We start from the raw sequence: 27,692 nt of genomic DNA, 5'->3' as shown, positions 1-27,692 counted from the left end.
ACTGACAGGGAATTAATCTCCAAAATTTATAAGCAGCTCATTCAGCTCAATACCAGAAAAACAAACAACCCAGTCAAAAGTGAGCAGAAGACCTAAACAGATATTTCTCCAAAGAAGACATACAGATGGCTAAAAACACATGAAAAGATGCTCAACATGGCTCATTATTAGAGAAATACAAATCAAAATTGCCATGAGGTATCATCTCACACTGGTCAGAATGACAATCATGAAAATATCTATAAACAATAAATGCTGGAGAAGGTGTGCAGAAAAGGGAACCTTCTTGCACTGCTGGTGGGAATGCAAACTGATCTATAATCACTATGGAGAATAGTGTAGAAATTTCTTTAACAAACTAGGAATCAAACCACCACATGATCCAACAATCCCACTACTGGGCATATATACTCAGAGGAAACCATAATTGAAAAAGACACATGTACCCTACTGTTCATTGCAGCACTATTTACAATAGCTAGGACATGGAACAACCTAGATGTCCACTGGCAGATGAATGGATAAAGAAGCTGTGGTACTATTAATACACAATGAAATATTACTTAGCCATAATAAGGAACACATTTGACTCAGTTCTAATAATGCGGATGAACCTAGGGCTTACTATAGAGAGTGAAGTCATAAAGAGAAAAACAAATATTGTATGCTAACGCATATATATAGAATCTAGAAAGATAGTACTGATGAAACTGTCTGCAGGGCAGCAATGGAGATGCAGACATAGAAAACTGACTGGTGGACACAGTGGAGGAAGGGGAGTTTGGGACGAATTGAGAGAAACATTGAAATATATACATTACTATATATAAAATTAGATAGCCAGTGGAACTTTGCTGTATGATGCAGAGAGTCCTAAACTGGTACACTGTGACAACCTAGAGGGTAGGATGGGGTGGGAGATGGGGGGAAGTTCGAGAGGGAGGGGACTTAGTATACATACCTATGGCTGATTCATATTGATATATGGCAGAAACCAACACAACATTGTAAAGTAATTATACTCCAATTAAAAATAATTAAATTTAAATAAAAATAAATAAATAAATATCCCTTTGTCTTCCAGTTTGTAGGACGAGTGTCTTGCACAATCTATTGATATAGGTCCCATGTGTGCTTATAACCACCCTCTCTGGAAAGCTGGAAATCTTATCAGTCTTGGAAACTATCTCTTAAGTCCCACAGACTGGAAACTAAGCATCCTTCCTTTTCCACCATGGTGGGTCTCTTATCCCTAACTCCAAGAATTATTGTCCTCTCCCTGTGACAGAACTCTACAGCCAAATGGCCTGGATACAAATCTGAATTCTACTAGTCATCAGCTGTGGGATTTTGTCCCCCAGTTCATTTCTAAAGTAGGGATCATACACAGTACTCAAGTGATAGGATCTAGATGAAGAGCTATAGGCTGCTGCTGCTACTGCTAAGTTACTTCAGTCGTGTCCGACTCTGTGTGACCCCCTAGATGGCAGCCCACCAGGCTCCCCCGTCCCTGGGATTCTCCAGGCAAGAACACTGGAGTGGGTTGCCATTTCCTTCTCCAATGCAGGAAAGTGAAAAGTGAAAGTGAAGTCGCTCAGTCGTGTCTGACCCTCAGCGACCCCATGGACTGCGGCCTTCCAGGCTCCTCCATCCATGGAATTTTCCAGGCAAGAGTACTGGAGTGGGGTGCCATTGCCTTCTCTGGAGCTGTAGGCTAATACATGTGAAATTATTGAAATATATATGAAATTATTGAAAGATACCTGGCACGCAGGAAAAGCCACCTAAGAATACACTACCATCATTTTATTATTTTCCAGCGAGAACATCTAAATGGCATCATCTGTACTTCTAGGGATCCACTCAGGTATGAAAAGAAAAACCAGAAAAATTAAAAAACAATTTAAAGCACCATTAATCTGTTTTCAGAAAGGAAGAATTATCTTTTTGAAGGCCAGTAAAATATTTTGTGACAATATTTCTGAACTCATTATATAAATGTATAAATCAATGTAATTCCATTTACAAATACTTAATAAATTTGCTTTATTCTCAAAGTTTGATATAATTGAGTGATTTGCTTTGTTTACAATTGTCAGTACTTGCATTACTTTTATTCCACAGTGCAGGAAGAGGTGAACTGTGGGAGAGGTGCTGGCTTCTGTATGCCTACTTTGGAGAAACAAGGTGGCAAAACAAACCAGGATCCAGAGGAAACAATTCTCTGAGGGACCTAGTTCAGAACAGAAGTCAAGAAGGAAATGAAGTATTTGAACAAAATGGGGAAAAGAGACTTAACAAAGCCCTTGTGAATCTGAAATGTGAGGCTTCATTATTTGATTTTACTGAAAACGTCTAGAAAATGACAATACTCAAATGACTTAAACTACAATTAAGACTGACTTGAATTGTTTCAGAAAAGGTGACCATCATTTTAATTTGGAAAGACATTTGTTTATTTCCTGGTAAAGTTCCTATGAGGGCCTGTAATCTGACCAATAAATGCTTTTAGTAGGCATAGAACTATAATTTAATTTAGTTTTATCAACATAATTTCAAAGGTGCTGAATAGTATATTATTTGATTTTTAAATGTCATTGACAATTATGATGATGCTTTACGCTGCAGAAAAATGTCCTGCCAGACATGCAGTGTTTTAAAATATTTTCTTCCACACTTTTCCTCTTTTCCTGTACTATATATAGCCTTATCTTCTGAGAGAATACACAGGATACTTTTTTTAATTAAAAAATTTTTTTCTTCAATAGTTTATTTAATAATACCATTTCTTTTACCTGATTAAAATAAATTTGGACTTAGAATTTGAACCCACCTTCAGAGGAAAATGGCACCTTTTTCAATAAAGTCCATTTCCCACGGATTTGGAATGTATTACTTGTAAAAAGAAAAAAAAAGGAAAACCATAAAGCAACATTAATATTTATATTCACCTAATTTCAAAATTCATAGTGTTAGAAACTTTCCTTGTGGATATAATTAAAATTGTATATAGAAATATAAATTTGTTCAAGCAAATTAAAATGTATACTTCAGGGCCCATTAATAATAATTACATGCATTCTAGAAAGCAGTAAATAATGAATAAATGCCTTATACATTTAGCAAATTTGACAAATGTAGTATTGGACTTCACCCCACTCCAGTACTCTTCTTGCCTGGAAAATCCCATGCATGGAGGAGCCTGGTGGGCTGCAGTCTGTGGGGTCGCTAGGAGTCGGACATGACTGAGCACTTCACTTTCACTTTTCACTTTCATGCATTGGAGAAGGAAATGGCAACCCACTCCAGTGTTCTTGCCTGGAGAATTCCAGGGACGGGGGAGCCTGGTGGGTTGCCGTCTCTGGGGTCGCACAGAGTCGGACACGTCTGAAGCGACTTAGCAGCAGCAGCAGTATTAGACTTCACTGTCTTAACAAAAACCCACCGCAAATCTTAAATTTAACTTCTCAGTCTATAGCTGTCAAAAGGTAGATATTGCTTCTATTTTTTCATTGTCATTATTCATGTTGTTTAGTTGCTAAATTGTGTCCAACTCTTTCCCACCCCATGGACTATAGTACACCAGGTTCCTCTGTCCATGGGATTCTCCAGGCAAGAATACTGGAGTGGGTTGCCATTTCCTTCTCCAGGGTATATTTCTGACCCAGGGATCAAACTTGCATCTCCTGCATTGGCAGGCAGATTCTTTATGCTGATCCACCAGGGAAGCCCCTATTTTCTCATGAAGTGAAGTGAAAGTCGCTCAGTCGTGTCTGACTCTTTCAACCCTGGACTACATGGTCCATGGAATTCTCCAGGCCAGAATACTGGAGTGGGTAGTCTTTCCCTTCTCCAGGAGATCTTCCCAACCCAGGGATCAAACCCAGGTCTCCTACATTGCAGGCAGATTCTTTACCAGCTGAGCCACAAGGGAAGCCCCAAAATACTGGAGTGCAAAGCCTATTCCTTCTCTGGTGGATCTTCCCAACCCAGGAATCGAACCGGGGTCTCTTATTATTTTCTCATAAGTTCCCATAAAATTCCCATTTGTTTTGCTATGAATTATTAATACTCTACAGTGTCTATTTAAAGTACCAAATAAATATCTGATGAAAGACTGTGGAATAAATAAACTTGTTAAAGAGAAAGCTTTCAAAGAAATAAATAATAAGCAGTACATAATATTTCAGTATGTATAGCTGCTTGAGAGTACCAGTAAAAAATAAATCTACCCCAAAAATTCAAAGATAACTAGTTAAGTGAGAGTAACAATTTACACATGAAGAAGAGAAAGAAACAGATAATGCCAAAAATTTTGACAAGAGCACAAGTAAGTAGAAGTTGGGAGAGGATTCTAGTTCCAGCTGTTATTTTTTTGTGCTACTTTGGTAGTCATTAAGTTTTAGCCTCAGAAGCCTCATTTCTGAGATGACAGGACTGAATCAAACAATATCCAAGGCATGTTTTGCCTACAAAATAATAGTGAGGCTGCTTACATGGGTATTTGAATGGATATGGAATGAACAGTGAAGTAAAATGAAACTAGTCTGTTAGTTACTTTGGACAGAGGACTTGTATAAGGAAGCATTCAATCTCTATATATTGTTTCAATTAACAGTTATCCAGTTTTGTATTGGTTTTCTTCCTAGTCCAAAATGGGTATGTTTAGAGAAAATATACCATAGTAGAAAGTACATGAGCTTTGGACACAATCAGAATTAGGATGAAATCCCAGGTTTGAATTTTAGAAATTGTTGCACATTAATGTCTCAGATTTTAAATTTCTTTATCTGAAGATAAAGATAATTCCTACATCATATAGCTCTTTTGAGAGCTCAATGTATGTAGTTGTTAAGTGTATGTATGTGCCTGAAATATCAAGTGCATGCTACATATACCATTGGATTTCAATATATGATCTCTGTGATGATGTAATTAGAGCCTACCAATGAATTCTTAATGGTAATACATACACAGAAATAGCATCTATAGCAGAAGCCATGTAAATTAAGGAGTCATGGAGTTTTATAGTTGCAAGAAAACTTGAAGTTTAAGGTAAAGGCAAAGATAAAAAGAGAAACTATAAAAGTAAGTGACTGATGCTAAAGCTGAAACTCCAATACTTTGGCCACCCCATGCGAAGAGTTGACTCATTGGAAAAGACTCTGATGCTGGGAGGGATTGGGGGCAGGAGGAGAAGGGGACGACAGAGGATGAGATGGCTGGATGGCATCACTGACTCGATGGACAAGAGTTTTGGTGAACCCCGGGAGTTGGTGATGGACAGGGAGGCCTGGCGTGATGCAATTCATGGGGTCGCAAAGAGTTGGACACGACTGAGCGACTAAACTGAACTGAAGAGGAATTTATAGGTGAGTAAACTGAAGGTACTATATCAGCTGTTTCAAGAGTTTTGAAGCATATTTTTACATTCCATTCTTAGAAACTGTGACAGCCAGGATTATTTTAAAAATTATGCCATTAACACTATGATGTCAGAAAAATATTGATCAAGTAATGAGATTTCAATTTTTCTATTCCTTCAACATGTGATAAGTTATCAGGAAAGTAAAGAGTAAATGTCAAAGGCATAAAAAGTTCATTAATATGGAATATTTTTAATCCATGAAAGATTTTTCTCAAACCAGAATATTTATATTAATGATGAGAAATAATGACATTGTATTATTTTTGAGTCCAGTCATTACTAGCACGAATCAGATAAAATCCACTTTCTCACAAATAGACTTCAATATAAATCTGCTCATAGCAGAATATACTAGAGTGGAAAATAAAATTGAACAATAGAATAAAGTTATTATTTCTAAAATAGAATAAAAGTGAAAGAAAACAATAATCAAGAGAGCATGACAAACATTACTGCACGAAATTTTTTTTATGGATTAATTTGTAGACTGTTTTTTTTTACACCAAGAGGTAGCGCTCCTGGTAAAGAACCTGCCTGCCAAAGCAGTAGATGTCAGAGACTGGGGTTCAATCCCTGGGTCGAGAAGATCCCGTGGAGGAGGGCACGGAAACCCACTTCAGTATTCTTGCCTGGAGAATCCCCTGGCTACGGTGCTGCTGCTGCTAAGTCGCTTCAGTCGTGTCCGACTCTGTGCGACCCCATAGACGGCAACCCACCAGGTTCCACCGTCCCTGGGATCCTCCAGGCAAGAACACTGGAGTGGGTTGCCATTTCCTTCTCCAATGCATGAAAGTGAAAAGTGAAAGTGAAGTTGCTCAGTCATGTCTGACTCTTAGCGACCCCATGGACTGTAGCCCACCAGGCTCCTCCATCCATGGGATTTTCCAGGCAAGAGTACTGGAGTGGAGTGCTGTGGCAAAGCGCTGGACACGACAGAAGCCGCAGATCTCTCCTGGGGTCTCAGCAGTGAACGCACTGAGCCTGGCACCAGGTGTCGCTATAAGCTGAGCGACTTCAGTGAGTGTATATTTCAACTGAAGGATTTTAAAGGACACTCACTGCACTTTATGTAATATATTGTTAAATTTGCTCCAAATTAAAAGTTATTTTACATTTTTGCCTAAAATTTTTCATATTTGTCTAAATTATATTTTATTTCTTAAAAACTTCCATTATAGTTCTAACCTGTAAGGGTCAAATTAGAGATTAGGGTTAGGAAAAAGATGTATTGCATACCAAATAAAAGGGGGAAAGGTAGGCTCTGTAAACAGAGAGTTGAATTCAAAATTTGAATCACAAAAATATATTAATGTGAAAGTTAGCTAATAGGTAAAGCAAAAACTTTTAGTCACTCAGGATTTTAGCAATAACAAAATTTTTGAATTTCTAGCTATAGATTTCTATCTGTTAAATATAACATATAAATTGAATTTCTAAAGTTAGCATAGAATATACCATATAAATATTTAAGGTAGTTCTTCTTGATCATACCACATTGATAAAAATATTAATATGAAAGTTAGCTAATCATGTAGGATTTTAGCAAAAACAAAAATTTTCAATTTCAAGCTACAGATTCTATCTATTAAACACATAAATCAAATTGCCAAAATTAACATGGAATACACCTTATAAATATTAAGAGAGAGTTTTCTTGATCTTTGGGGCTTCCCTGACAGCTCAGTTTTTGATTATGAATCAGATCAAATTACTGTGTTTCTTTTAATTAGTGCAACAGCTACAAAGATCCAGTTTCAGTTTCAGTTCAGTAGCTCAGTTGTGTACGACTCTTTGCAATATCACGGACTGCAGCACTCCAGGCTTCCCTGTCCTTCACCAACTCCTGGAGCTTGCTCAAACTCATGTCCATTGAGTCAGTGATTCAGTCCAACCTTCTCATCCTCTGTCGTCCCCTTCTCCTCCTGCCTTCAATCTTTCCTAGCATCAGGGTCTTTTCCATTGAATCAGTTCTTCCCGTAAGGTGGCCACAGTATTGGAGCGTCTGCTTCAGCATCAGTCCTTCCAATAAATATTCAGAACTGATTTCCTTTAGGATTGACTGGTTTGATCTCCTTGGAGTCCAGGGGACTCTCAAGAGTCTTCTCCAGCACCACAGTTCAAAAGCATCAATTCTTCAGTGCTCAGCTTTCTTTACAATCCAACTCTCACAACCATACATGACTACTAGAAAAACCATAGCTTTGACTAGATGGACCTTTGTTGGCAAAATAACGTCTCTGCTTTTTAATATGCTATATAGGTTGGTCATAGCTCTTCTTCCAAGGTGCAAGCATCTTTTCATTTCATGGCTGCAGTCACCATCTGCAGTGATTTTGGAGCCCAAGAAGATAAAGTCTGTCACTGTTTCCATTGTTTCCCCATCTATTTGCCATGAAGTAATGGGACCAGATGCCATGATCTTAGTTTTCTGAATATTGAGCTACAAAGATAGGACTTCCCTTTTGGCTCAGCAGTAAAGAAGCTGCCTTCCAAGGCAGGAGATGCGGGTTCCATCCCTGGGGTGAGAATATCCCCTGGAGAAGAAAATGGCAACCCACTCCAGTATTCTTGCCTGGAAAATCCCATGGACAGAGGAGACCATGGGGTCACAAAGAGTAGGGCACAACTTAGTGACTAAACAACAACTACAAAGATGTTTAGGTAGGTTGCTACATGGTTCTCAAATATTTCATACAATGTTTCAGTGGGATTTCTTTTAATCCTGTTAGAAATACCCTGCCTTCACTAGAAGAGAAACTTGGTACTTACTCAGAAAAGAGAAGCATCACCTAATTTACTCACCTGTAGAATGTGCGGCTTGAAAACCTTTTCTTTGAACAGATGCATCAGAGACAAACCGAACAAACATGTTATTTCCAGTAGCCACAAGGGGCTCTGGTATCTTGTTCCCACACAGTCGTCCAAGAACTGGTGATTTTTCTGTTTCTCCATCAAATACTTCCAAGTGATCATAAGCACATTCTTGATGCTGCTCAATCTCAAATTCAGTAAAGGCCTATTAAGAAAGAAAAAAAAAGAAAATTTATAAAGCCACATATCACTCAAAATGGGTTCTTTTCTTCGCAGCAGAAAGAGAAAGACAAATATTGTATATTAATGCATATACAAGGAATTTAAAAAGACAGTACTGATAATCCTACATGCAGGACAGCAAAGGAGACACAGATGTAAAGAACAGACTTTTGAACTAAGTGGGAAATGGCGAGGGTGGGATGATTTGAGAGAATAGCATTGAAACATGCATATTACCATATGTAAAATAGATGACCAGTGTAACTTTCGTGCATGAAGCAGGGCACCCAAAGCTGGTGCTCTGGGACAACCTAGAGGGATAGGGTAGGGAGGGAGGTGGGAAGGGGCCTCAGGATCGGGGGGACACATATATACCTGTGACCAATTCGTGTTGATGTATGGCAAAAACCAACAAGGTATTGAAAAGTAATTATCTTCCAATTAAAATTAATTAATTAATTGAAAAAGTATGTTCAGGGTTTGCAAATGATTTAATCCATCTAGCACATTACTGAAAAGGGGTGTGAAATCAGTAGAATATAAAGTCTAGGAAGACATAATGAGGAAAACAATGCAATAATATCACGTGAAATTCTATTTGACTATTGCAACTAATTCTACTATTGCAATTAAGTCTACTCCAGAAATTAGACAGATCATAATAGCAAAATGATATTTTATTCTGAATTTATTCTTAATGTATTAGAAAATTTTATTTTATTTTATTTTATTTTTTATTTTTTTTAAGTTATATTTAAAATGTATTCCTTCTGGTGTTGATGATCATAAACTGTTGAACATCATCATACCATTGAGCATTTAAAATAAAAAGAAAATCTCATAATTTTAAAAGTAAGTATTTTCACAAAAATTAAATACAGTAAACCTTAATAGAATACATAAAGGGGTTTTTCATCATATATTTATTTAGATTTTACAACCCATATTATTAGAAAATAACAATATGTCTTCAAGATAGATTATTTTTAATTAACTTTTCAGAGACTTATTACACTTATTTTAATATTTGGAGTGTTACAAATTTTAGTATGCTTTTTTATGTGTAAATGTTACAAATTCTTAAAAGTTTATTAAATATTTAATATTAAATTCAGCAACAAAGAGTTTAATTGAGATGGGCTGAAAATAATAATTGTCCAAACTATTAATAATTCTAGGAATTCTAGGTTATTTGTGACTGCCAATTAAAGCTTTTTCATTTCCTCTTCATGTGTTCAAGAAATAAACCATTAGTCCTACCTAAGTGCAAAGAGGAAACCTAAAAAATAATTTGGAGAAAATATGAAATAAGCTTGAAAATGTATTAATTTTGCTACAATCCCTACAGCATAAAATTTTGCACATAAATGTTTTATATGAATATTTTAAAATGCAATATTGTGAAGGGATCATAATTCTCGATTGAAAACACAATTTTATATTTTTCAAAGAAAAAAGTGACTTAAACTTGGGTCTCCCTCAGTGATGACCACGTTTATCTATTCTGTTCCACACTACCACTTGATCTCACTTCTATCTTTAGAAGAGTAAGGTAAGAAATGAAGGAAGCAATTTATATAATTAGGGAGTAGGAGAAAAGAGTGAAGAGACAAAAGAAAAGGAAGACAGCTGATCTTTTATGTCTCATCCCACTGTGCCCTACTTAAAAATATAAATTAAAAAGTTATAACCAATAAGTGTTAGTGAATCTCTATTTGTTATAATTATTATGAGTAAAAGGAATAATCATTTCATTCATCCAATAACACCAGATAGTACACAAAGGATTAAATACAGCATAGAGAATCTCACTGGAAACAAACAATGCAGAAAAATATAGTGAACAAGAAGACTTTAGCCATTTATTTAATTTGAAGCACAACATTCAAAGTGTGCACCACTGAAGGATTTGTCACATATTAATCTCTGTAATCTAGTTGCAGAGAATGAAACAGAGTAGAAACACAGTGCTTGGAAAATAGAAAACCCTGAATGGACTGTTGGCTGGATGTCTGGATAAATCTGTTCAATCATCTATCTAACTACCTAAACCATGTTTATGGTCAATCCAATGAGTGGAAACACCAAGGATATGGCAAACCAAAACTTTTGGTTTTCTGCCTCTCATAAGAGGGTAGTCAGTCAGTTTCTATTATCTTTGTGTATATATAAATAGTCTCAATATCAGTTTGTAACTCTTAATAAAACAATAAGAGAAAATCAGCTTAACTTCATCCAGAGGGTTGTTTATTTATTTTTTTAGCTAAATATGAAACCAAACTTCTAAATACTAAGAAAAATATTGTATAAAGAGAAATAACATCTGAAAACTGTTGCATGTTGAATAATTGTCTCTTTGGAATGGACTTTAGAAGCATTCATCTATAAATATAAAGAGCAGAGAAACCCACTGTGTAGAAGAGAAAACTTTAAGAATGATGGAAGTAATGACATTCTAAAGCTTATCCTATAAGTAAAAGTTAACAATAGGATCAGAATCTACAGATCACACGAGTTTAATCCATTGATTGGTCCATTGAACATGAAGTGAATGAGATAACTAATGGGCTACTTCAATCTCTAATGAAATGCAGGATGTCTGGAGTAAATCATAACATCTGTTTTACAGAACAGAGCAATACCACAGAAGGTGGCATTGAGCTAGTGGGCTAGGGACTACGCTGACACTTGATCTGGAACCAACGGACTCCAGGTTTTTATCAAATTACTAACAGAATCAGACAATGATTTTGTAAGAGTCACATCAAGCAGTTTGTGTAGCTGATACATTTTCAGTAATGCAAATAACTCTCATTCATTAAAGTATTGATTAATTTTCCCCTTGGAATTAATAGCAGCTTGTAAGGTCAGTTGCAAAGATTGGGTGGTCCTTTTGTAGAAGCCAGCTTAACCCAAATGCTCTACCACACACAAGCAAAATGTGACTAATTCACATGCTGAGATCTCATAAATCTGCCCTGTAATATGTTAGAGACATACATGTAGAGACATCTCCATATATAGTGAAAAAGTGAAAGTGAAAGTAAGTCGCTCAGTCGTGTCTGACTCTTTGCAACCCTGTGGACTGTAGCCCACCAGGCTTCTCTGTCCATGGGATTCTCCAGGCAAGAATACTGGAGTGGGTTGCCATTTTCTTCTCCAGGGTATCTTCCTGACCCAGGGATTGAACCCAGGTCTCCCGCATTGCAGGCAGATGCTTTAACCTCTGAGCCACCTGTACATGCCATATATAGTGACTTTACCTTAATATGAAATATTTCTAGGCCATAGAATGGTATTATAAGAGTCCAAGGAAAAATGGAAAATCTTTAAAAACTGACTTTAGAGTTCCCAAAGGTAAAGTAAGATACAGAATTTATTGTTTTATTCTATCACACATTCTGAGGCATGGATCTCTATGTCTAAATGATGCAGAATGTGAACATTTCCAGTCACCAGGAATCAATCCCATGGAAGTGTGCCTCCCGAAGTCTCTCAAAAAATCTCCCGAAGATTCTCAAAAAAAAAAAATTCCCCCAAAGTCTTCAAATTTACAATGAAGACAGGATAGAAAATTTGATGTGTGGAGCTATAAGGAACTCTGATTGCTGCTGAAACACTGCCCTCATTTTGGGGGAATTTTAAATACTTTTCTTAAGCATCTGCACTCAGACTTTACAAGACAGTTTGGTATTCAAACATTTAAACCTTATTCACTCCATTATTATACTTCTATGGTTTTAAGGTTAATGATCCATGTTTTAGAGAGATCAAAATGAGTGAATGACAGTACATTCTAGTAAGAAATTCTAAATCATTTAAAGAGAATCATTCAAAAGAAACAAAATTAACCTTTCATTTTAAGCTCTGGAAAGAATAACTGTGCTTTTTTGGAACATTCAAGCAAGCCTAATCTACCTTCCTAGCTTCCAGCCAAGCTTCCATATACAGCCCTTTCACATGCACATTATTTTGCCAACAAATGTCCATATAATCAAAACTATGGTTTTTTCCAATAGTCCTGTATAAATGTGAGAGTTGGACCATAAAGAAGGCTAAGCATGGGAGAACTGGTGCTTTTGAATTGTGTTGGAGAAGACTCTTGAGAGTCCCTTGGACTGCAAGGAGAACAAACCAGGCAATCCTAAAGGAAATCAATCCTGAATATTCATTAGAAGGACTGATGCTGAAGCTCCCATACTTTAGCCACCTGATACAAAGCTAACTCATTAGAAAAGACCCTGATGCTGGGAAAGATTGAAGGCAGGAGGAGAAGGGGATGACTGAGGATGAGATGGTTGGATGCCATCACCAACTCAATGGACATGAGTTTGGGTAAACTCTAGGAGTTAGTGATGGACAGGGAGGCCTGGCGTGCTGCAGTCCATGGGGTCACAAAGAGTTGGAATAAATGAGTGATTGAACAACAACGACAACAAACAGGTACTTTTGCCTGAAAAAGTATTCTTGTCTGAAAAATCTCTTGGACAGAGGAGCCTGGCGGGCTACAGTCCATGGGGTAGCAAGAGTTGGACACAACCTAGAGACTAAACTACCACCAGAGGTATATTTACTGAAAATAAAAGCACTAGCTAAAAGATAAGGCCATTCAAAGTCTCTACATACACTCAGAGAGGACAGGATAATAAAATAATAGTGCTTAATGTGGAAATAAAATTTAGCCAGGGTGACTACAAACTTAGAGAATTAAAGAGACTGATACAATGTGAGCAGCTGTGAGATGAGATTCAGACCTCCCTGGTTCTATCCATCCTTTGCATTTTCCTGCCTTTGATGAGACCTATCATTTGGTTTTCCTCAAGATATTGGAAGGATTAGAGGCCACTGGAAAACAATGGCACAACTGAATTAAAACTCCGGTCTTCTGACAACAGTGATCAAATACACTTATAACAGATTTATGGTGGAGAATGATATATCACTGCGAGTGTTTTGTTTTCCAAATATCCCACATATGAAGCTGTAAACTACAACTATATAACTTAGCAAAGCTAGGATACAATACATAAAATTAAAATGGTATATTAGCCTATTGCTATGTGATCCTATGCCTAGATCTTTTTTCAGCTGTTTAAAAAATTTTTTTAAATGTAGAGTAATTTGGAATATGAAAAGTACCAAAAATTTAATGATCAGTACAGAGAGACTTTCAGAACAAAGACATGGTAAAGCCAGGAATGATAGAACACTATCCCTTTATTCATTCAGAACTTTATCCCTTTTTTAATAGGGAGACTTTTTCCAAGTATCTTTCAGCCAAGGTTTCTTTTACATTTTTTTAATATAAATGTATTTATTTTAACTTTAAAACTATTATGATGCAGTTAGCATTTAATGATTAACACACACACACAAATACAAACTCCAAAAACAAGGCAAATATATTCGTTTCCTCCAGCAAATTTGCTCCAAGAAATTGTGGCACACTTAGGGGCTCAATGCAATACACTTTTATTGTTCTAGAACTGTGGAAGTCAGTAGTCTAAAGTGGGTGAGGAAGCACTGTGCTGCTTCTAGGGGTCCTTGGTGTGAATCTGTTTCCTTTGATTTTCCTCAGCATCTAAAGGCTTCCCTCATTTCTTGGCTCATGTTTGCTTCCTCCATGTTCAGATCCAACAGTATAACACTTGACTCCCTCTTGTAAGGACCCTTAAGATTACTTCAAGCCCATCTAGATATTCTAGGATAATCTTTTCACTTGAAGACCCTTGATTTAACCACAGTGCCTTTTGGCATTTAAGATAATGTATGCAAAGGTTCTGAGAATTAGGAGATGGTGATCTTTGGAGGATGGGGAACATCATTCTGCCTACCATAGAAAGTAAAGCCAAATTCTTTCACCCTCTGTGATTTTCAGGGGAAATGAGGACAAAAACTTATAATTTCATTTCAAACTTTTTTATATGTGAATTTCTTAACTCAGGTCAGCAAACTAAGTCCCACAGAAGAACTCTGAGTTGAAGCCTGATTTTTTATAATTAAACTTTTACTGGGACACAACTATGTCCATTAACATGTTGACTGGCTCCACCCATCAGCACACAGGGTACTTAAAGACTTCCTGAACCCACAGCCACCTCTGCACACAGCCCTGCCCAGCAGAGGGCCAGGGCCCAGCTCTACCTATCAGAGAGCATAGATGCCAGAAACTCACAATCCTATAACCTGTGGTCCTAATCTGTCACAGTAGGTCAAACCCTGCTCTGGGATCAGCTGGACCCCAGCCCACTAGCAGGCCAGTGCAAACTCTGGGACATCCCAAGAGCCTGTATCCACCTGTTTCAGGAACTGCCCTTTCTCCTCCTACCAGTGACCTGATATCAACTCTGGGATTCCTGGACCCTGGAACCAGAGTCCAGGGTCTGACTCTGCCTGCCAGTAATCCTGCACTAACACCAGGACCAGGTTTCACCCACCGGTGGGTGGGCCTCAGCCCCAAAGTCTTATGGACTCTAACTCTTTCCATCAGTCAGCCAGCACTAGCCTTGGGACACCCTGGATTCTGCAGCTGGCCACCTCATGACCAGGCCCCTGTGTGGAACAGCCAGCAGCCTCCATACAAGGCAGGCCCAAGCAATCAACCAGACCCGGGGTCAACCAAGCCTAACAGGCCACCCGCATATTCAGCCTGCCACAACTAGAAGACTTATACAGTCCTAATAGGGAGATACCCCAGAGCATACAGTTTGGGTGATGAGAAGGGAGTGCACTGCTGGGACACATAGGACACCTCCTGCAAATGGTCACTTCTCCAAGATCAGGAAACATAACCAAACTATTAGATACATAAAAATAAAGACAGCAACTTAGACAAAATGAAGCAACAGATGAACATATTCCAGATGAAGGAACAAGATAAAAATCCCAGAAGAACTAAATGAAGTGGAGCTAAGCAATCTACCTGAGAAAAGGTTCAAGGTACAGATTGTAAAGATGATCAAAGAATTTGGGAGGAGAACGATGCACAAAAAAAGTTAGAAGTTTTTAATAAGTTAGAAAATAATAAATGACAGTCAGACAGAGATGAAAAATATAGCTGAAATGAAAACCCACTAGAAAGAATCAAGTGTAGACTAAACAATAGAGAAGCAGAACAGAAAGCTGGAAGAAAGAGTAGTAGAAATCACTGGTAATGAACAGAGGAAAAAAAAAAAGAATGAAAAGCAATGAGTACAGTTGAAGAAACCTCTGGGACAACATCAAATGCACTAATATTAGCATTACCATCTCAGAAGGAGAAGACAAAGAGAAAGGGGCTGATAATATATTTGAAGATATAATAGCTGAAAACTTTCCTAACATGGAAAAGGAAATAGTCCAGAGAGTCCAGGAAGTATGGAAAGTCACATATAGGATTAACCCAAAGAGGAATGCACCAAAACACACTGTAATTAAAATGACAAAAAGAAAAACAGAAAATATAAAAAGCAGCATGGAAAGGCAACAAATAACATACACAGGCCATGAAATTAAAAGATACTTGCTCCTTGGAAGGAAAGCTATGACAAACCTAAACAGCATATTAAAAAAAAGAGACATTACTTTGCTGACAAAGGTCTGTATAGTCAAACTATGGTTTTTCCAGTAGTCATGTATAGATGTGAGAGTTGGACCATAAAGAAGGCTGAGTGCTGAAAAATTGATGCTTTTGAATTGTGGTGCTGGAGAAAACTCTTGAGAGTTCCTTGGACTGCAAGGAGATCCAATGAGTCCATCCTAAAGGAAATCAGTCCTGAATATTCATTGGAAGGACTGATGCTGAAGTTGAAGCTCCATACTTTGGCCACCTGATGCAAAGAGCTGACTCGATGGAAAAGACCTTGATGCTGGGAAAGACTGAAGGCAAAAGGATAAGAGGACAGCAGAGGATGAGATGGTTAGATAGCATCACCAACTCAACAGACATGAATTTGAGCAAACTCTGGGAGATAGTGGAGGACAGAAGAGCCTGCTTGCTACAGTCCATGGACTTGCAAAGAATTGAACATGACTTATCAACTGAATGACAACAAACACAGAAGAGAACTCTCATAAGACTATCAGCTGATTTTTCAGCAGAAACTCTACAGGCCAGAAGGGAGTGGCATGATTTATTTAAAGTGATGAAAGAGAAGAAAAATCTATAGCCAAGAATACTCTACCCAGAAAAGTTTTTTTCCAACTTAATAGATAAATTGAAAGCTTTACAGAAAAGCAAAATTAAAAGAATTCAGCACCACCAAACCAGTTTTACAAAAAGTGTTAAAGGAAACAGTCTAGGTGAAAAAGACAAGGCCAATGCCATTGGCGGATTCATGTTGATATATGGCAAAACCAAAACAATATTGTAAAGTTAAAAAAAAAAAAAAGACAAGGCCATAACTAGAAACAATAAAATTACAAAATGAAAAAATTTGATTAGAAGATAGAATGGTAGAAATAAATGAATCAGAGAGGATAAAAGAAAAACGAATTAAAAGAAATGAGGGCAATCTCAGAGACCTCCAGGACAATATTAAACGCTACAACATTCGAATCATAGGGGTTCCAGAAGAAGAAGACAAAAAGAAAGACCATGAGAAAATACTTGAGGAGATAATAGTGGAAAACTTCCCTAAAATGGGGAAGGAAATAATCACCCAAGTCCAAGAAACCCAGAGAGTCCCAAACAGGATAAACCCAAGGCGAAACACCCCAAGACACATATTAATCAAATTAACAAAGATCAAACACAAAGAACAAATATTAAAAGCAGCAAGGGAAAAACAACAAATAATACATAAGGGAATTCCCATAAGGATAACAGCTGATCTTTCAATAGAAACTCTTCAAGCCAGGAGGGAATGGCAAGACATACTTAAAATGATGAAAGAAAATAACCTACAGCCCAGATTATTGTACCCAGCAAGGATCTCATTCAAGTATGAAGGAGAAATCAAAAGCTTTTCAGACAAGCAAAAGCTGAGAGAATTTTGCACCACCAAACCAGCTCTCCAACAAATACTAAAGGATATTCTCTAGACAGGAAACACAAAAACAGTGTATAAACTCGAACCCAAAACAATAAAGTAAATGGCAACGGGATCATACTTATCAGTAATTACCTTAAACGTAAATGGGTTGAATGCCCCAACCAAAAGACAAAGACTGGCTGAATGGATACAAAAACAAGACCCCTACATATGTTGTCTACAAGAGACCCACCTCAAAACAGGGGACACATACAGACTGAAAGTGAAGGGCTGGAAAAAGATTTTCCATGCAAATAGGGACCAAAAGAAAGCAGGAGTAGCAATACTCATATCAGATAAAATAGACTTTAAAACAAAGGCTGTGAAAAGAGACAAAGAAGGTCACTACATAATGATCAAAGGATCAATCCAAGAAGAAGATATAACAATTATAAATATATATGCACCCAACATGGGAGCACCACAGTACGTAAGACAAATGCTAACAAGTATGAAAGGAGAAATTAACAATAACACAATAATAGTGGAGACTTTAATACCCCACTCACACCTATAGATAGATCAACTAAACAGAAAATTAACAAGGAAACACAAACTTTAAATGATACAATAGACCAGTTAGACCTAATTGATATCTATAGGACATTTCATCCCAAAACAATGAATTTCACCTTTTTCTCAAGCGCACATGGAACCTTCTCCAGGATAGATCACATCCTGGGCCATAAAGCTAGCTTTGGTAAATTCAAAAAAAATAGAAATCATTCCAAGCATTTTTTCTGACCACAATGCAGTAAGATTAGATCTCAATTACAGGAGAAAAACGATTAAAAATTCCAAAATATGGAGGCTGAACAACACGCTGCTGAATAACCAACAAACCACAGAAGAAATCAAAATTTGCATAGAAACGAATGAAAATGAAAACACAACAACCCAAAACCTGTGGGACACCGTAAAAGCAGTCCTAAGGGGAAAGTTCATAGCAATACAGGCACACCTCAAGAAACAAGAAAAAAGTCAAATAAATAACCTAACTCTACACCTAAAGCAACTAGAAAAGGAAGAAATGAAGAACCCCAGGGTTAGTAGAAGGAAAGAAATCTTAAAAATTAGAGCAGAAATAAATGCAAAAGAAACAAAAGAGACCATAGCAAAAATCAACAAAACCAAAAGCTGGTTCTTTGAAAGGATAAATAAAATTGACAAACCATTAGCCAGACTCATCAAGAAACAAAGGGAGAAAAATCAAATCAATAAAATTAGAAATGAAAATGGAGAGATCACAACAGACAACACAGAAATACAAAGGATCATAAGAGACTACTATCAACAATTATATGCCAATAAAATGGACAACGTGGAAGAAATGGACAAATTCTTAGAAAAGTACAACTTTCCAAAACTGGACCAGGAAGAAATAGAAAATCTTAACAGACCCATCACAAGCACGGAAATTGAAACTGTAATCAAAAATCTTCCAGCAAACAAAAGCCCCCGTCCAGACGGCTTCACAGCTGAATTCTACCAAAAATTTAGAGAAGAGCTAACACCTATCCTGCTCAAACTCTTCCAAAAAATTGCAGAGGAAGGTAAACTTCCAAACTCATTCTATGAGGCCACCATCACCCTAATACCAAAACCTGACAAAGATGCCACAAAAAAAGAAAACTACAGGCCAATATCACTGATGAACATAGATGCAAAAATCCTTAACAAAATTCTAGCAATCAGAATCCAACAACACATTAAAAAGATCATACACCATGATCAAGTGGGCTTTATCCCAGGGATGCAAGGATTCTTCAATATCCACAAATCAATCAATGTAATACACCACATTAACAAATTGAAAAATAAAAACCATATGATTATCTCAATAGATGCAGAGAAAGCCTTTGACAAAATTCAACATCGATTTATGATAAAAACTCTCCAGAAAGCAGGAATAGAAGGAACATACCTCAACATAATAAAAGCTATATATGACAAACCCACAGCTAACATTATCCTCAATGGTGAAAAATTGAAAGCATTTCCTCTAAAGTCAGGCACAAGACAAGGGTGCCCACTTTCACCATTACTATTCAACATAGTTTTGGAAGTTTTGGCCACAGCAATCAGAGCAGAAAAAGAAATAAAAGGAATCCAAATTGGAAAAGAAGAAGTAAAACTCTCACTATTTGCAGATGACATGATCCTCTACATAGAAAACCCTAAAGATTCCACCAGAAAATTACTAGAAATAATCAATGACTATAGTAAAGTTGCAGGATATAAAATCAACACACAGAAATCCCTTGCATTCCTATACACTAATAATGAGAAAACAGAAAGAGAAATTAAGGAAACAATTCCATTCACCATTGCAACAGAAAGAATAAAATACTTAGGAATATATCTACCTAAAGAAACTAAAGACCTATATATAGAAAACTATAAAACACTGGTGAAAGAAATCAAAGAGGACACTAATAGATGGAGAAATATACCATGTTCATGGATTGGAAGAATCAATATAGTAAAAATGAGTATACTACCCAAAGCAATTTATAAATTCAATGCAATCCCTATCAAGCTACCAACAGCTACAAATAATTTCACAAATTGTATGGAATTTCACAATTTCACAAATAAGCTACAAATAATTTCACAATTTGTATGGAAATACAAAAAACCTCGAATAGCCAAAGCGATCTTGAGAAAGAAGAATGGAACTGGAGGAATCAACCTACCTGACTTCAGGCTCTACTACAAAGCCACAGTTATCAAGACAGTATGGTACTGGCACAAAGACAGAAATATTGATCAATGGAATAAAATAGAAAGCCCAGAGATAAATCCACACACATATGGACACCTTATCTTTGACAAAGGAGGCAAGAATATACAATGGATTAAAGACAATCTCTTTAACAAGTGGTACTGGGAAATCTGGTCAACCACTTGTAAAAGAATGAAACTGGACCACTTTCTAACACCATACACAAAAATAAACTCAAAATGGATTAAAGATCTAAACATAAGACCAGAAACTATAAAACTCCTAGAGGAGAACATAGGCAAAGCACTCCCTGACATACATCACAGCAGGATCCTCTATGACCCACCTCCCAGAATATTGGAAATAAAAGCAAAAATAAACAAATGGGACCTAATTAACCTTAAAAGCTTCTGCACATCAAAGGAAACTATTAGCAAGGTGAAAAGACAGCCTTCAGAATGGGAGAAAATAATAGCAAATGAAGCAACGGACAAACAACTAATCTCAAAAATATACAAGCAACTCCTACAGCTCAACTCCAGAAAAATAAACGACCCAATCAAAAAATGGGCCAAAGAACTAAATAGACATTTCTCCAAAGAAGACATACAGATAACAAACACATGAAAAGATGCTCAACATCACTCATTATCAGAGAAATGCAAATCAAAACCACTATGAGGTACCATTTCACACCAGTCAGAATGGCTGCAATCCAAAAGTCTACAAATAATAAATGCTGGAGAGGGTGTGGAGAAAACGGAACCCTCTTACACTGTTGGTGGGAATGCAAACTAGTACAGCCACTATGGAGAACAGTGTGGAGATTCCTTAAAATACTGGAAATAGAACTGCCTTATGATCTAGCAATCCCACTGCTGGGCATACACACCAAGGAAACCAGAAGGGAAAGAGACATGTGTACCCCAGTGTTCATTGCAGCACTGTTTATAATAGCCAGGACATGGAAGCAACCTAGATGTCCATCAGCAGATGAATGGATAAGAAAGCTTTGGTACATATACACAATGGAGTATTACTCAGCCATTAAAAAGAATACATTTGAATCAGTTCTAATGAGGTGGATGAAACTGGAGCCTATTATACAGAGTGAAGTAAGCCAGAAGGAAAAACATAAATACAGTATACTAACGCATATATATGGAATTTAGAAAGATGGTAACAATAACCCTGTGTACGAGACAGCAAAAGAGACACTGATGTATAGAACAGTCTTATGGACTCTGAGGGAGAGGGAGAGGGTGGGAAGATTTGGGAGAATGACATTGAAACATGTAAAATATCATGTAAGAAACGAGTTGCCAGTCCAGGTTCGATGCACGATACTGGATGCTTGGGGCTAGTGCACTGGGACGACCCAGAGGGATGGTATGGGGAGGGAGGAGGGAGGAGGGTTCAGGATGGGGAACACATGTATACCTGTGGCAGATTCATTTTGATATTTGGTAAAACTAATACAATTATGTAAAATTTAAAAATAAAATAAAATTTTTAAAAAAATGAAAAAAAAAAAAAAAGAAAAAATTTGTCAGTAACACAATAATAGTAACACCTTACTTACATCAATGGACAGATGATCCAGATGAAAAATCAGTCTGGAAACATTGCCCTTAAATGGCCCATTAGACCAGATCCATCTGAAAGCATTTTTAAGTGCACATGGAATATTCCCCAGGATAGGTCACATGCTGGCTACAAAACAGGTCTTAGTAAATTTAAGAAAATTGAAATCACATCAAGCATCTTTTCAGACCGCAATACTTTGAGACTAGAAATCAACTACAAAGAAAAAAACTACAAAAAAACACAAACACATGGAGACTAAACAATATGTGACTAAACAATTAGTGGATCTCTAAGTACTGAATTTCAAACTGATAAGGGTACACACACACTTGAATATGGTTGAATTTTTAATAAAAATTTAAAAATTAAATTATTGTCATATTATTGTATCATACATCATTGTTTATTGGCACTTAATAAAGTACTATGCCAAATACTTTGTGTACAAGTTCCTGTCTATATACACAAAATCTGAGTAAGCAGCAGCTTCAATTTTCAGATGAAGAAATTAAGGTTTTAAAATGGTAAATATCTTCCAAGATAACACAACTCATAAGTAGAAGTGCTAGGATCTAGACACAAGTCTTTGGCAACCAAACTATATGTTTCTAATCCCTCCGTATTTCCCTGATGTATACATTTGCTTAATAATTTATTTAATCACTGTAAATTTGTTAGGATTTTATTCTACTAAATGTTCCTAATCATAATAAGAAACATTATTTTATATTTAAATTATTACATAAGTGTACATAGCAATTATGGATCTCTTTCTTCTCTGATGTAAGATGTTATAAGGAAGAATAAGATTTTTTTGTAGAGACAGAATGGCTGTGCTTGAAGGTAATTAGGCTGTCTGAGGAGGCCTTACAAATAGCTGTGAAAATGAGGGAAGCTAAAAGCAAAGGTATGACCTAAATCAAATCCCTTATGATTATACAGTGGAAGTGAGAAATAGATTTAAGGGCCTAGATCTGATAGATAGAGTGCCTGATGAACTATGGAATGAGGTTCGTGACACTGTACAGGAGACAGGGATCAAGACCATCCCCATGGAAAAGAAATGCAAAAAAGCAAAATGGCTGTCTGAGGAGGCCTTACAAATAGTTGTGAAAAAAAGAAGCAAAAAGCAAGGGAGAGAAGGAAAGATATAGGCATCCGAATGCAGAGTTCCAAAGAATAGCAAGAAGAGATAAGAAAGCCTTCCTCAGCGATCAATGCAAAGAAATAGAGGAAAACAACAGAATGGGAAAGACTAGAGATCTCTTCAAGAAAATTAGAGATACCAAGGGGACGTTTCATGCAAAGATGAGCTCGATAAAGGACAGAAATGGTATGGACCTAACAGAAGCAGAAGATATTAAGAAGAGAATACACAGAAGACCTGTACAAAAAAGGTCTTCACAACCCAGATAATCACAATGGTGTGATCACTCATCTAGAGCCAGACATCCTGGAATGTGAAGTCAAGTGGACCTTACAAAGCTAGTGACAAACAAGTGGACAAACAAAGCTAGTGAGGTGATGGAATTCCAGTTGAGCCATTTCAAATGCTGAATGATGATGCTGTGAAAGCGCTGCACTCAATATGCCAGTAAATTTGGAAAACTCAGCAGTGGCCACAGGAGTGGAAAAGGTCAGTTTTCATTCCAATCCCAAAGAAAGGCAATGCCAAAGAATGCTCAAACTACCACACAATTGCACTCATCTCACATGCTAGTAAAGTAATGCTCAAAATTCTCCAAGCCAGGCTTCAGCAATATGTGAACCGTGAACTTCCTGATGTTCAAGCTGGTTTTAGAAAAGGCAGAGGAACCAGAGATCAAATTGCCAACATCCACTGGATCATGGAAAAAGCAAAAGAGTTCCAGAAAAACATCTATTTCTGCTTTATTGACTATGCCAAAGCCTTTGACTGTGTGGATCACAATAAACTGTGGAAAATTCTGAAAGATGGGAATACCAGACCACCTGACCTGCCTCTTGAGAAATCTGTATGCAGGTCAGGAAGCAACAGTTAAAACTGGACATGGAACAACAGACTGGTTCCAAATAGGAAAAGGAGTACTTTAAGGCTGTATATTATCACCCTGCTTATTTAACTTATATGCAGAATACATCATGAGAAATGCTGGGCTGGAAGAAGCACAAGCTGGAATCAAGATTGCCAGGAGAAATATCAATAACCTCAGATATGCAGATGACACCACCCTTATGGCAGAAAGTGAAGAGGAACTAAAAAGCCTTTCGAAGAAAGTGAAAGTGGAGAGTGAAAAAGTTGGCTTAAAGCTCAACATTCAGAAAACGAAGATCATGGCATTCGGTCCCACCACTTCATGGGAAATAGATGGGGAAACAGTGGAAACAGTGTCAGACTTTATTTTTCTGGGCTCCAAAGTCACTGCAGATGGGGACTGCAGCCATGAAATTAAAAGACGCTTTCTCCTTGGAAGGAAAGTTATGACCAACCTAGATAGCATATTCAAAAGCAGAGACATTACTTTGCCAACAAAAGTTTGTCTAGTCAAGGCTATGGTTTTTCCTGTGGTCATGTATGGATGTGAGAGTTGGACTGTGAAGAAGGCTGAGCGCCAAAGAATTGATGCTTTTGAACTGTGGTGTTGGAGAAGACCCTTGAGAGAGTCCCTTGGACTGCAAGGAGATCCAACCAGTCCTTTCTGAAGGAGATCAGCTCTGGGATTTCTTTGGAAGGAATGATGCTAAAGCTGAAACTCCAGTACTTTGGCCACCTCATGCGAAGTGTTGACTCATTGGAAAAGACTCTGATGCTGGGAGGGATTGGGGGCAGGAGGAGAAGGGGACGACAGAGGATGAGATGGCTGGATTGTATCACTGACTCGATGGACATGAGTCTGAGTGAACTCCAGGAGTTGGTGATGGACAGGGAAGCCTGGAGTGCTGCGATTCATGGGGTCACAAAGAGTTGGACACGACTGAGCGACTGAACTGAACTGAACTGAAAAGCAAAGGAGGAAAGGAAAGACATACCCATTTGAATGCAGAGTTCCAAAGAAGAGCAAGGAGAGATAAGAAAGCCTGCTCAGCCATCAATACAAAGAAATAGAGGGTTCAGGATGGGTAACACGTGTATACCTGTGGTGGATTCATGTTGATATATGGCAAAACCAATACAATATTGTAAAGTTAAAAAATAAAATAGAATTTAAAAAAAAATTAAAAAAATAAATAGAGGAAAACAACAGAATGGGAAAGACTAGAGATCTCTTCAAGAAACTTAGAGGTACCAAGGGAATATTTCATGCAAAGATGGGCTCAATAAAGGAAAAAGTGGTAGGGACCTAAATGAAGCAGAAGATATTAAGAAGAGGTGGCAAGAATACACAGACGAACTGTACCAAAAAGATCTTCACGACCCAGAAAATCATGATGGTGTGATCACTCACCTAGAGCCAGACCTCCTGGAATGTGCAGTCAAGTGGGCCTTAGAAAGCATCACTATGAACAAAGCCAGCAGAAGTGATGGAATTCCAGTTGAGCTATTTCAAATGCTGAAAGATGATGCTGTGAAAGTGCTGCACTCAATATGCCAGCAAATTTGGAAAACTCGGCAGTGGCCACAGGACTGGAAAAGGTCCTGTGAACCCCTTTGGGGTTCATTCCAACCCCAAAGAAAGGCAAATGCCGAAGAATGCTCAAAGTGCTGCACAATTGCACTCATCTCACACGCTAGTAAAGTAATGCTTAACATTCTCCAAGCCAAGCTTCAGCAGTACGTGAACCTTGAACTTCCAGATGTTCAAGCTGGTTTTAGAAAAGGCAGAGGAACCAGAGATCAAATTGCCAACATCCGCTGGATCATCAAAAGAGTAAGAGAGTTCCAAAAAAACATCTATTTCTGCTTTATTGACTATGTCAAAACCTTTGACTGTGTGGATCACAATAAACTGTGGAAAATTCTGAAAGAGATGGGAATGCCAGACCACCTGACCTGCCTCTTGAGAAACCTGTATGCAGGTCAGGAAGCAACAGTTAGAACTGGACATGGAACAACAGACTGGTTCCAAATAGGAAAAGGAGTACTTCAAGGCTGTATATTGTCACCCTGCTTATTTAACTTATATGCAGAGTACATCATGAGAAATGCTGGGCTTGAAGAAGCACAAGCTGGAATCCAGATTGCCGGGAGAAATATCAATAACCTCAAGTATGCAGATGACATCACCCTTATGGCAGAAAGTGAAGAACTAAAAAGCCTCTTGATGAAAATGAAAGAGGAGAGTGAAAAAATTGCTTTAAAGCTCAACATTAAGAAAACTAAGATCATGGCATCTGGGCCCATCACATCATGGCAAATAGATGGGGGAACTGTGGAAACAGTGGCTGACTTTATTTTTCTGGTCTCCGAAATCACTGCAGATAGTAATTGCAGCCATGAAATTAAAAGATGCTTACTCCTTGGAAGGAAAGTTATGACCAACCTAGACAGCATATTCAAAAGCAGAAGCATTACTTTGTCAACAAAGGTCCGTCTAGTCAAGACTACGGTTTTTCCAGTGGTCATGTATGTAAGTGAGAGTTGGACTATAAAGAAAGCTGAGTGCTGAAGAATCGATGCTTTTGAACTGTGGTTTTGCAGAAGACTCTTGAGAGTCCCTTGGCATGCAAGGAGATCCAACCAGTCCATCCCAAAGGCGATCAGTCCTGGGTGTTCATTGGAAGGACTGTGTTGAAGCTGAAACTCCAATACTTTGGCCACCTGATGTGTAGAGCTGACTAATTGGAAAAGATCCTGATGCTGGGAAAGATTGAGGGCAGGAGGTGAAGGGGACGACAGAGGATGAGATGGTTGGATGGAGTCAATGGACATGGGTTTGGGTGGACTTCAGGAGTTGGTGATGGACAGGGAGGCCTGGCGTGCTGCGGTTCATGGCGTCACAAAGAGTCGGACATGACTGAGTGACTGAATTGAACTGAACCATCTTTATAAACTTTCCAAGTTATCTAAAATGCCTGGGACTGCTTCCTTATTGATGTGTCATTTATGACATCAACTTCAGGTAAAATACAAGATACCACTACAAAACTATTGGGAACAATACACACAGTCTTAGACCAGATACATTTTTAGGAGGTACGAATGTGCCTGGTCAAGCTAAATTTTACTATTTGGAGAGCACTTTCAAGGAATGGAAAACCTAAGAATATTCATATTTTTATTTGTAGAATTTCATATGAGAGAGGGACTATTTTAGAATTTTTTTAAATGACACTCCTAGGCTCTTTGGATCCCAGTTATCTAGTTTACTGCATTTATATGAAGATAATATTCCAGGGTCTTATAAGAGAAAGTATGTGCAAGAATACAAGAAATCCTCTAGAACTGATATAATCACTCATACACACAATTCTACTTAATTTTCATATTCTGCTTTATAACAGAAAAATCATTATTATTATTTTTAATATAAATTTATTTATTTTAATTGGAGGTTAATTCTTTACAGTATTGTATTGGTTTTGCCATACATCAACACGAATCTGCCACAGGTGTACAAATGTTCCCCATCCTGAACCCCCCCTCCCTCCTCCCTCCCCATAAAGACAAAATTTAATGAATATGTCCATGGGATTTCCCAGGCAAGAACACTGGAGTGGGTTGCCATTTCCTTCTCCAAGAAAGAAGACTAAACCTCTCAAAATTATTTCAGCCATGAAATTAAAAGACACTTACTCCTTGGAAGGAAAGTTATGATCAACCTAGATAGCATATTCAAAAGCAGAGACATTACTTTGCCAACAAAGGTTCGTCTAGTCAAGGCTATGGTTTTTCCTGTGGTCATGTATGGATGTGAGAGTTGGACTGTGAAGAAGGCTGAGCGCCAAAGAATTGATGCTTTTGAACTGTGGTGTTGGAGAAGACTCTTGA

At 37.6% G+C, this 27,692-nt stretch overlaps 1 protein-coding gene across 1 annotated transcript in view; it reads right to left on the bottom strand.

Annotated features, from left to right (window-relative positions):
* TLL1 (tolloid like 1) overlaps positions 1 to 27,692 on the bottom strand; it is a 335,849-nt gene that overhangs the window by 7,510 nt on the left and 300,647 nt on the right. Inside the window, exon 19 of the mRNA NM_001193114.3 lies at positions 8,231 to 8,444. Coding sequence (NP_001180043.1) covers positions 8,231 to 8,444 — 214 coding nt within the window. The remainder of the gene's footprint in view (positions 1 to 8,230; positions 8,445 to 27,692) is intronic.

The sequence above is a fragment of the Bos taurus genome, chromosome 17, assembly GCF_002263795.3.
Source record: "Bos taurus isolate L1 Dominette 01449 registration number 42190680 breed Hereford chromosome 17, ARS-UCD2.0, whole genome shotgun sequence".
In the NCBI taxonomy this organism is placed as follows: domain Eukaryota; kingdom Metazoa; phylum Chordata; class Mammalia; order Artiodactyla; family Bovidae; genus Bos; species Bos taurus.
This window is presented reverse-complemented; position numbering and strand designations above follow the sequence as displayed.